The sequence below is a fragment of the Rhincodon typus genome, chromosome 4 (assembly GCF_021869965.1).
Source record: "Rhincodon typus isolate 14 chromosome 4, sRhiTyp1.1, whole genome shotgun sequence".
In the NCBI taxonomy this organism is placed as follows: domain Eukaryota; kingdom Metazoa; phylum Chordata; class Chondrichthyes; order Orectolobiformes; family Rhincodontidae; genus Rhincodon; species Rhincodon typus.
The window spans coordinates 1,678,363-1,690,237 of NC_063335.1; the positions used below are offsets into that span (position 1 = coordinate 1,678,363).

The 11,875-nt window shown below is 44.4% G+C and overlaps 1 protein-coding gene across 1 annotated transcript in view; it reads right to left on the reverse strand.

The window, feature by feature from the left end:
- The window catches only part of LOC109936858 (cartilage associated protein), a 34,723-nt gene extending 22,865 nt beyond the window's left edge, over positions 1-11,858 (reverse strand). The window contains exons 1-3 of the mRNA XM_020535460.2: positions 11,291-11,858; positions 2,090-2,239; positions 297-468 (exon numbers count right to left, since the gene is read on the reverse strand). Coding sequence (XP_020391049.1) covers positions 297-468; positions 2,090-2,239; positions 11,291-11,752 — 784 coding nt within the window. The 5' untranslated portion in view covers positions 11,753-11,858. The remainder of the gene's footprint in view (positions 1-296; positions 469-2,089; positions 2,240-11,290) is intronic.
- Positions 11,859-11,875: the final 17 nt, after the last annotated feature.

The window sequence follows — 11,875 nt, forward strand, 5'->3', positions numbered from 1 at the left end:
AAAGAAAGGAAAGAAAGGAAAGAAAGGAAAGAAAGGAAAGAAAGGAAAGAAAAGAAAGAAAAGAAAGGAAAGAAAAGAAAAAGAAAGAAAAGAAAGAAAAGAAAAGAAAAAGAAAGAAAAGAAAGAAAAGAGAGAAAGAAAAGAGAGACTGAAGGGAAGTGACGTTTCTAGAGAGAACATTGATGATGAAAGTAAACTGGGAGGGAAAAGGATGGGGAAACAAAGGGAAGCAGCAATATTTTTTAATACAATTTCAACCAAAAAGCATAGTTCGCATCTGGAATACTTGCACTGACCTGCTATTGAGGGGTAGAAATCTTTAAATTCCTTCACCTCTCTTGGACCCTCACAGGCAGCAATACATTCATCATATGCCTTGAGGTATTCTGGGATGGCCAGTTCCATGTTTGTGATAGATGGCAGGTAATTCTCACCATTGTAAGCTTTCACCGCTTGGATGAACAGATTCTAAAATCCAATAACATTCAGGTTACAAGCAACTGAGGGATGTTGGAATGGTGTCGTGTCCTGTATTTTATGCTGCAGATCTACTCAACAATCCCAACTCAAAATGCTGGGATAAAAACCTAGCATGTTATGGCTTATAGTAGAATGCAAGGATGCAAAACTCAGCAAACTACGACTGCCAGCAAAATTCACTATGCCTCCTAGCATGAGATCCTGACTGTCACTTTGAGGGAGGTAACAAAGGAACACTAAATCACTCTAAACCAAACTTTAAAGAGACATAAGAAAGGGAGGATCCAAATATCATTTAACCTTTGAACTTCTAAATATTAAATTAAGTACACTATTAAAAGTAAGTCAATTGTAGAGGACAAGAATGAAAATTTTTTCTTTAGCAGCATGCTTGCTCAGGCAGGAGCATAGACGTCAACGAGTTGGATTGTGGTGATTAAAAACAATAATTGAGAATCCTTCTGGTAATTCCCAATTAACTGAACACACCATTTTCTCCAGCCCCAATTGAAAGCTCATTTCCTATCCAAGTGCTGCTGATGCTCAGTTGTAAGGTCAGATTGTTAGATTTTTAGACACTAAGGGGAAAACGGATATGACAAATACTACAAGCAATTGAATTTGAATCACAACATTGTCCTGAATGGAGGAGTAGGCACAAAGGGCTTCTTGCTCTCCTCCTGCTCCTCATGTCCCACTCACAGTTACTAATTTCTTCTACCCGTCCAGTACTGGTTACTGTTTGAGACTAAACTAAATTAATCTGACCTCATATCCTCATTACTGTCAAGATCATCTATTTCTACTTCCATAAATTGCTCGTCACCTCCCTGCCTTAGGGGAATTCAATCTAGAACCTAAATCATTTCTTTGTTGGCTCAAGACTTGGCTTTTTCAAAAATGTCCTAGCTGGACTATAATCTTCCATCCTGCATTATTGTAAGCTCTTCCAAAATGTTGCTGCTAGTATTTTGAGTTCAAGTCCCATTTACAGAATCCCTATAGTGTAGAAGCAACCCATTCGGCCCATCGAGTCTACACTGACCTTCCAAAGAGCTTCCCACCCAGACCCACTTCCCTACCATATCCATATCACCCTGCATTTCCCATGGCTAATCCACATAACCTGCGCACTTCCTGGAACAACAGGTCCCTATTCCAAGTTTCATTGTAAGTATCTGTATAGGGTTTGTAGTGGGGTCAAACGCCAACGTCCTTCTCTGTCAGTGTGTGGGTTTCTGTAGGAGCACATTTTTACCAATGGACTACGGGTGAAACCTCTCTATTCTAAATTTTTTTTATTGCCTTATCTACTTACTAAACCAACTTACTTTACGTATCTGTACACCAATCTCTCTCAGCTATTTTTACTGGAATCTAAATAACTTAAGAACATTAACATTTCTGGTTTTGTTACAAATGTAAAAACAAGAACCAATGAATCTTTAGCCTATTTACAGTCACTGTGGCAACAGCTTAACATGTCTGCTAGCTCAAATTACACCCCTATTCAATTATTACTTTCCCTATGAAATCTACGACAGCAAGAACCAAATATAACCCAATCCGGTCTACTTTAAAATTACTGCCACTGAATCAATCCACTTGCCTCATAATTTTTCATCTCCAGGTCATTCAAGAAGTCATCAGAGTCTGGCAAAGACTTGTAGTAATCCATGTTCTGCTGCATCATCACATCATCGGGGTGCTTCTGAAGGAAGGTATGAGCTGCTGATATGGCTTTAGGAACATTCTGTACCTAAATGTGAAATTTGGAAGAACAGAAATTTGTAGAGAGTAGAATGTATCACTGGGCACAAATTATCATGATCACAGGTGAGAAAATATACATTTAGATTCATGCAAAGTTTTTAAGACAGAAACAAATACAAATTTGCATATCAGAAATAAGACCAGAAACTGTTGGAAACACAATAGTTCTGACAGTATCTGAAGAGAAACAAAGTTAAAATTTCAGGTTCCAAATCAGCAAGTTAACTTGGGATGCACTTAACACATTCTGAATCAAGTGACTAAAGCAGGTGGTGATGTGCATGGCTGGAATGAGACTGTAGTTGCAGAGTTAGCTGAACAGATATCCTTTGGGATATAATGTGGCTCTGCAGAGATGACCATCACAAACAAACCAATCTGAATCTGACAATGCACACACATTCCAATACCGAAAACAAGAGTCACTGAGCACAATACAGAGTCTGCCTTCCACAGTAACTTGAAGCACATTATTTCAGTCCACATTTTACCATGGGAAAGTTATGAAGAACAGTAATTTAAGCTTCAAGTGAAGTAGATGAAAGACCAAAAGATAAATCGGTGGTGAACTTGTCTGAAGTGCAGAGCTTAAAATAACCTTACAACATTTTAATTGATATCTTGCAGAGTTCTTGGTATATTATGATGTACAAACTCGATAGCTGCAATAGTTTCTGCAAGTTCAGCCCTTCCCCTTCAGAGTAATATTAGATAGCTGCCTATAATAAAGATGGAAAGCAGCAACATTTACCAAAAATACTCTCCTACTTCAGTTTTATCTGTCACAGGGATAATCATCGTTACCAGACAGACAACATTATACAAGCCTCCTATCATTAAAATTTAGAATTAGTCATGACTCAAACCACTAAAACAAGAGTCACAATTGAAGCAATGTCATCATGACAATTCATCTGTTCTATTCTAAATAAAAAACTCATCATATTAAAGTACATCTCAGAATAAAAAAAAACATGTTGTTGTGACTGGAGAAAAATAGTAAACTAGAATGGAATGAATCTACTAAATTATTTGAAAGTGAGGACATAAATCTTGAAGTTAACACTTAGGTACAGGAATCAGTCCAGCTCAAGTAGGATGATGGTGATTGATATTGGAGGATGAGTCTATAAGATACACTAATTGCATACACATATAGGGGAAGTGATGGTGTGTGTTATTATTGACAGACTATTGATCCAGAGACCCAGGTAATGTTCTGGGATCAAATCCTGCCTTAGTAGATGTTAAATAAAAAAATCTGCAACTAAGAGACTAATGATGACCATGAAACCATTGTTGATTGCCAGGAATCTGGTTCGCTAAAGTCCAGTAGGGAAGGAAACTGCCATCCTTACCTAGTCTGTCCTACGTGTGATTCCATGCCCACAGTAATGTAGTTGATTCATAACTGGCATCTGGGCAATTAGGAATGGGCAATAAATGCTGGCCTAGCCTGTGACATCCACATCCCATGAATGAATAAAAAAATATATGCATAATTTGAATCAGGATTAATCAAATATGAATGCCATTTCTGGTTTCTTTATTCCTACAGCTAGTAGGTTTTTCTGACAGCTAGAAATACTGAAGTGATCAAAAGTTGTTTATTCCTCTAATGCTCCAGGGTTTGGCTGTCTGATTATCCATTTTAACTGGCACTGTGGTGTAGTATTTTTGCTGAAACTACAGTGCACTTCATGGGGGAAAGAAAGTAGCCAAGGATGTTTTGTACTAAGCAGAGAAAGATTGAAGCCAGGGTGCAAACAAGTTAGTGCTGGTTGCCTTGTAGGAAAAGCATCTCTTTTAGGGTTCTTGTTCAATATAAGATTTGTCACGCACAATCACTTATCAATAATGGAAGAATCAGGCAACAAAAGATCTCAAGCATCTCTGATCAAGTTGGAGATCGATGCTGGATTGGGAAGGAACCGAGAGAAGGTTAAAGCTCTAGCCGGGGGAAAGAAGCAGAGAACTGTACAGAATGACACAATCCTTACAGAATGGAAGCAGGCCATTCAGCCCACAGCATTCACACTGAGCCTTTGAAGAGTATTCCACCCAGATCCAGGCCCTCTACCGTATCCCTGTAACCCTGCAATTTCCCATAGCTAACCCACCTAACCTGCATATCCCTGGACAATTTAGGTTGGCCGATCCACCTAACCTGCACATCTCTGCCTGTGGGAGGAAACTGAAGCACCAGGACGAAACCCATGTACACATGGGCAGAATGTCTGTGTGGAGAGGCTGGGATTGAACCTGGTCCCTGGCACTGTGAGACAGCAATGCCAACCACTGAGCCACCGTACCACCCGTATAGTTTTAATTGTCTGTAAGACTATCGTTTAAAGATATTCCATGTACTAGTCCAAGTTACATATTATTAAAAGAAACTTTGCAAACTTTAATGTGGTGTCAGGGATTAAAGATGTCACAAATAGAACATTCTAAGTTAATCAATCTACATACAATACAGGCTGTGAAAACAAGAATGCTGCAGAAATCAATATTCTCACCATTGAAGCTCTGGTGCATTGTTGAAGCCTTCTAGAAAATTGTAGATGTAAATTCAATGTGGCTCACTAATACAAAACAGAGTTGGTAAGCATTTTCAGTATGTCAAGCTCCAACTAGTGGTGTGCTACAGGGATTAGTGCTGGGTCTACAATTATTTACGACATACATCATTAACTCAGATGAGGAACGTGACTGTATGATTGCCAAATTTGTAGATGGCACAAATAGGTAGGAAGGTAAGTGATGAGGATAATGCAAAGAGTCTGCAGAGGTAGTTTAAGCGAACGGGCAAAAACCTGATAGATGAAATACTATGTGGGGTAATGTGAAGTTACTCACTTGGCAGGAAGAATACAGCAGCTGAATATTACTTAAATGAGAAAGACTGCATAACAGTTAAAGAACAGAGGGGTTGGCAGTTCTCGTCCATGAATCACAAAACGTTAACATTGAATTTCAGCAGGTAATCACGAAAGCAAATTGATTAGAGACAAAAAAACTGCAGATGCTGGAATCCAAGACAGACCAAACAGGAGGCCGGAAGAACACAGCAGGCCAAGCAGCATCTGGAGGAAAGATGCAATCAACGTTTCAGGTATTACCCTCCTTCAGGACTGGCCTGCTGTGTTCTTCCAGCCTCCTGTTTGTCTACAAAGCAAATTGAATGTTGGCTTTCAGTTCAAAGGTAATGGACTGCAAAAGCTGGGAGGTTTAGCTAAAACTACAAGGCACTAGTCAGATCACAGCTGGAATATGAGAACAGTTCTAGGCCCATTATCGAAGGAAAGATGTACTGGTGTTGGGGGCTGTCCAGAGAAGGTTAACATTAGTTAGCAAAACCAACACCATAGGTTGCAATCTTATCAAGTAGCCTAATGTGTGGTACTTTATCATGTACATTCTGAAAATCCAAATACGCTTCCCCTTTACCTATCCTTCACCGAGAAAGTACCAGATACGGAAGGACTGTTTTACGAGAAGAGGCCGAGTAGGTTAGGCCTGTACTCCTGGAGAGGTGACTTGTTGAAACAAATAAGGTTCTTAAGGGAATTAACAGGGTAGATGCAGAAAGGTTGTTTTCCACCTTTGGGAGAGTGATCACAGGAATAATCTCAGAATGCAGGGCACCATTTTAAGAGAGATGAGGAATTTCTTCCCGCAGAGGATAGCGAATCTGTGGAATTCTTTACTGCAAAGGAATGTAGAGTTTGGGTCATTATATGCATTCAAGGTTGAGATAGGAACATTTTTAATCAGTCAGGGAATTAAGGGTTATGCTCCTATATCTCATGGTCTTATGTTGGGAAAATGGCAGTGAGACGGAGTTGAGAATTATTGGATCAGCTATGATGGCAATGAATGGTGGAGCAGACTCAATGAGCTGAATGGCCTATTTCTGTTCTTATATCCAGTTCAATCCAAAGTCATTAGACATCAACATTGGACCCTTTCTAAGTGAAAATAAAAATGACATTTGAGGTGGGTATACATAGGGTAGGCGATGGCATAGTGGTATTATCGCTCGACTATTAATCCAGAAATCCAGCTGTTGTTCTGGGGACCTGGTTCGAATCCCACCATGGCATTTGGTGGAATTTGAATTTTTAAAAAAAGTCTGGAATTAAGAAAGTCTACTGATGACCATGAATCCATCGTCGATCACTGGAAAAACCCATCTGGTTAACTAATGTCCTTCAGGGGAGGAAACCTGCCACCCTCATCTAGTCTGGCCTACATGTGATTTCAGACCCACAGCAATGTGGTTGACTCTCAGTTGCCCTCTGAAATAGCCTGGTAAGCCACTCAGTTGTCCAAATCACTACAAAGTCTCAAAGTAAGCTGGTGGAATCAGGGGCAAAAGCGTTGTTGGTTGTACAGGGGCAGAAAAAGTTGAGAACAGTGCCAACAATTTGGATGAGAATTTAGGAGGCATGGCTATTACATTTGTTGATGACACTAAAACTGGTAGTATCATGGACAGTGAAGAAGGTTATCTAGGATTACAAAGGCTTCTTGATCAATTAGGTCAATAGGCTAGGAGTGGCAGATTGAGTTTAATTTGGATAAATGCGAGGTATTGCATTTTGATAAAATGAACAAATGACTGATACAGTTAATGGTAGTAATGGATAATGTGAAACAGAGAGACCTAGGGGTTCAGGTACCTAGTTCTTTGAAAGTTGCATCACAAGTAGACAGGGTGGTTAAGAAGATGTTTAGCACACTTACCTCCATTGCTCAGACCATTGGGTTGGGACATCATGTTGAGGTTGTACAGAATCATAGTATCGTTACAGCGCAGAAGCAGGCCATTCGGCCCAACGAGCCCACACCAACCTCCGCCCCCCGCCCCCCACCCCCCCGCCTCATTGTGCAGGGGCAGCAGAAAGAATAAACTGAGAATTATGTATGATTTACAAGATAAAAAAAATTGGCAATTGTTCTACACAGGTTTTTCATCTATTAAGATGGTAGGTTAGCAACACGGTGATCAACTTTGTTAAATTTCACCTTGTTTGGCAGTCTCTGCCACATTTGCTGCAGAGGAAGACGATGCTGGATTTGCTGGCCTCTGTTTTCCCTGGACCCTTTACTTGGCCATTTTAGCTTTCTGGAAGAGGCGAGCAGAACAACCCTCTTCCAAACTGTCAGCCTCCATGGTCCTGGGTGTCAGTGACTATTTCCAGTTGTCAGCGTTAGCATCAGCCATCTTCACATCTCATTGCAAGTGAATCTGTAGCTAAGATTGGCACCCAGTGGCCAATTCACAGAAGTCTTTGGGTGTACGGTTGTTAGCCACTTGACTAACATGGTCAAACCAGCATCAAAATTCTTAGCTCAGCAATAAATGTATAACGATCAAGTTAGCACATTTCAGGACTTCAGTTGGTGACCTTGTCCTGCCAAGAAATGCTGAGGATAAACGTGAAATAGCGAAGATTATACTGTTCAACATTTTTTCTTACATAGCCTATGTTATCTAGGTTTTATAATTGGAGAATAGTGCTCCTGTGAATACAGACTACGTAGGTTTGCAGCTTGGTATTGTCAGTAAGGTTATTGTTCCACACACTAACCATCTTGGGCATAACAGTTAGAGCTTTTGGATGCACATGTTGACTTCAGCATTAAGTTACAGATTGCTAGTGATTGTAGAGTCTAGATATGCGAAGCTGTCAACAATCTCCAGCATCCACATTTTCAGTATTGATATATAGGATACATTACCAAATGCAATAAACCATTGGAGAGATGGGTGCAAACAATCTTGAGTTAGAATATAGAAAGGACACTGTAATTCAGAAAGTTCTAGACACCATATGCAAGACCTGGATATTGAACTCAGGGTGGAATAGTTTAGTAATCTATCTGAGTGCTGATGCCAAATCACCCAATGCCAAATCACCCAAACTCGTTAAGCAGAGGAAACGAGCACTCCCGCAGTATCTACACAAATTTTTGCATCTCTAGTGCAGTCCTAGGTTATCCATGACATAAAGATTGTGACGCTATGCAACAGCAAGCACGACGGCAGCAATTGCAACATCAGTTGAGCAATCATCTTGCTAAACATCATTAGAGAATCATTTGTCCGCGTTGCTGTTGTCAGACTGCAGATCTTGGCTGCAATTGGAAGATCTACAGTTGACATGAGCTTCTCAGTCTAGTCGATGGAAGAGAAATGCTGCGAACAAAGGTAATAAACAGGGGCAAGTGAAGGCCATTCAGCTACTCGACCCCGCGTTGCCAATCAATAAGACCAAGGCTGATCTTATCCTGGACAACAAGGTGCAGGGCTGGATGAACACAGCAGGCGAAGCAGCATCATAGGAGCAGAGAGGCTGACGTTTCGGGCCTAGACCCTTCATCAGAAAGGGGGAGGGGAAGGGGGTTTTGAAATAAATAGGGAGAGAGTGGGAGGCGGATAGAAGAGGGATAGAGGAGAGGATAGGTGGAGAGGAAACAAACAGGTCGAAGAGGCGGGGATGGGGCCAGGAAAGGTGAGTGTAGGTAGGGAGTTAGGAAGGGGATAGGTCAGTCCAGGGAGGACGGACAGGTCAAGGGGGCGGGATGAGGTTGGTCGGTAGGAGATGGAGGTGCGGCTTGAGGCAGCCCTCCGCTCCAATCCCAACCTCATCATAAAACCCGCGGACAAGGGAGGTGCAGTTGTAGTATGGCGCACTGACCTCTACATCGCCGAGGCCGGACGCCAAATCTCCGACACCTCCTCCTACCGCCCCCTTGATCAAGACCCCACCCCTGAGCACCAAACCATCATCTTGCAAACCATCCACAACCTCATCACCTCAGGTGACCTCCCACCCACGGCCTCCAACCTCATCGTTCCCCAACCTCGCACTGCCCGCTTCTATCTCCTTCCCAAAATCCACAAACCTGAATGCCCTGGTCGACCCATTGTCTCCGCCTGCTCCTGCCCCACCGAACTGATCTCCAACTATCTCGACTCCATTTTCTCCCCCTTGGTCCAGGAACTCCCTACCTATGTCCGTGACACCACCCACGCCCTCCACCTCCTCCAGAACTTCCAATTCCCCGGTCCCCAACACCTCATCTTTACCATGGACGTCCAGTCCCTCTACACCTGCATTCCCCATGCAGATGGCCTTAAGGCCCTCCGCTTCTTCCTGTCCCGCAGGCCCGACCAGTCCCCCTCCACTGACACCCTCATCCGCTTAGCCGAACTCGTCCTCACACTCAACAACTTCTCTTTCAATTCCTCCCACTTCCTACAGACAAAGGGGGTAGCCATGGGTACCCGCATGGGCCCAAGCTACGCCTGCCTCTTTGTAGGTTACGTGGAACAATCCCTCTTCCGTACCTACACCGGCCCTAAACCCCACCTCTTCCTCCGTTACATTGATGACTGTATCGGCGCCGCCTCGTGCTCCCACGAGGAGCTCGAACAGTTCATACACTTCACTAACACCTTCCACCCCAACCTTAAGTTTACCTGGACCATCTCTAACACCTCTCTCCCCTTCCTGGACCTCTCTGTCTCCATATCGGGCAACCACCTAGAAACCGATATTCATTTCAAGCCCACCGACTCCCACAGCTACCTAGAATACTCCTCCTCCCACCCACCTTCCTGCAAAAATGCTATCCCCTATTCCCAATTCCTTCGCCTCCGCCGCATCTGCTCCCAGGATGAGGCATTCCACTCCCGTACATCTCAGTTGTCCTCGTTTTTCAAGGACCGTAACTTCCCCTCCTCGGTGGTCGAGAACGCCCTCAACCGTGTCTCCCACATCTCCCGCACCTCATCCCTCACACCCCGTCCACGCAATAAGAACCAAAAAAGAATCCCCCTCGTCCTCACGTACCACCCCACCAACCTCCGGATCCAACGCATCATCCTCCGACACTTCCGCCATCTGCAATCCGACCCCACCACCAAAGACATCTTTCCCTCCCCACCCTTATCTGCTTTCCGGAGGGACAACTCTCTCCGTGACTCCCTTGTCCGCTCCACACTCCCCTCCAGCTCCACCACACCCGGCACTTTTCCCTGCAACCGCAGGAAGTGCTACACCTGCCCCCATACCTCCTCCCTCACCCCCATCCCAGGCCCCAAGAAGACTTTCCACATCAAGCAGATGTTCACCTGCACATCTGCCAATGTGGTATACTGCATCCGCTGTACCCGGTGTGGCTTCCTCTACATCGGGGAAACCAAGCGGAGACTCGGGGACCGCTTTGCAGAACACTTACGCTCGGTTCGCAACAAACAACTGCACCTCCCAGTCGCGAACCATTTCAACTCCCCCTCCCATTCCTCAGACGACATGTCCATCCTGGGCCTCCTGCAGTGCCACAACGATGCCACCCGAAGGTTGCAGGAACAGCAACTCATATTCCGCTTGGGAACCCTGCAGCCCAATGGTATCAATGTGGATTTCACAAGTTTCAAAATCTCTCCTCCCCCCACCGCATCCCAAAACCAGTCCAGCTCGTCCCTGCCTCCCTAACCTGTTCTTCCTCCCACCTATCCCCTCCTCCCACCTCAAGCCGCACCTCCATCTCCTACCGACCAACCTCATCCCGCCCCCTTGACCTGTCCGTCCTCCCTGGACTGACCTATCCCCTTCCTAACTCCCTACCTACACTCACCTTTCCTGGCCCCATCCCCGCCTCTTCGACCTGTTTGTTTCCTCTCCACCTATCCTCTCCTCTATCCCTCTTCTATCCGCCTCCCACTCTCTCCCTATTTATTTCAAAACCCCCTTCCCCTCCCCCTTTCTGATGAAGGGTCTAGGCCCGAAACATCAGCCTCTCTGCTCCTATGATGCTGCTTGGCCTGCTGTGTTCATCCAGCCCTGCACCTTGTTGTCTCGGATTCTCCAGCATCTGCAGTTCCTACTATCTCTGATCTTATCCTGGCCTGAATTCGAATTATCTTCCATATCTCTGTAGATCAGAAACACAAGGGAAGTATGTTCATTACTGAGTGTCAAGTTAGCCTTATTTTATAAAGTGCTTCAAGTTGTGTTCTCACCTTAAAATAAGCAAACTGCAGATATTTGTAGACCTCCCGCTTCTCGAAGTCGTCCAGAGTTTCTCTACTGGGCTGAGATTGGCGGAAAGCAGGCAAGCCCTGTTTACACCTGCGGAGACACTGTGCTCTCTTCATGATGCTGCCGAAGAGCTGGAGCTCGGGAAAGCCACTGAAACGAGTGGTTTGGTCTGGTAATACTAAGCTACAGTTAAGGTTACAGAAAGCCTCACTGTCGCGGAGCAGACGGTGCAGGCGGAGGCTCATCTCTAGGTAATCCACACTCTCCTGCCAGTTCTCCGCCGAATACTGGTCCAGCGCATGGCGATACGCTGAATCCAACGGCATCAACTCGTCCCGAGGAAAGCTCCGGAAACTATACTTCTCATACTGAGCGTGGCCAGCACAACAACACATCAACAGCAAGGAAACTACAGCGTGTCGCCTCATCGCTCTCCACCACATTAACACCACTTGCCCCTTCTCCCTGACCTATCCCAAAAGCCTCGTGGATGATTGACACCGTGATTAGCCAATCATAGCAGAGGTTCTGAAACGACCCGCTTACCATTGGACTTATGGTATCCA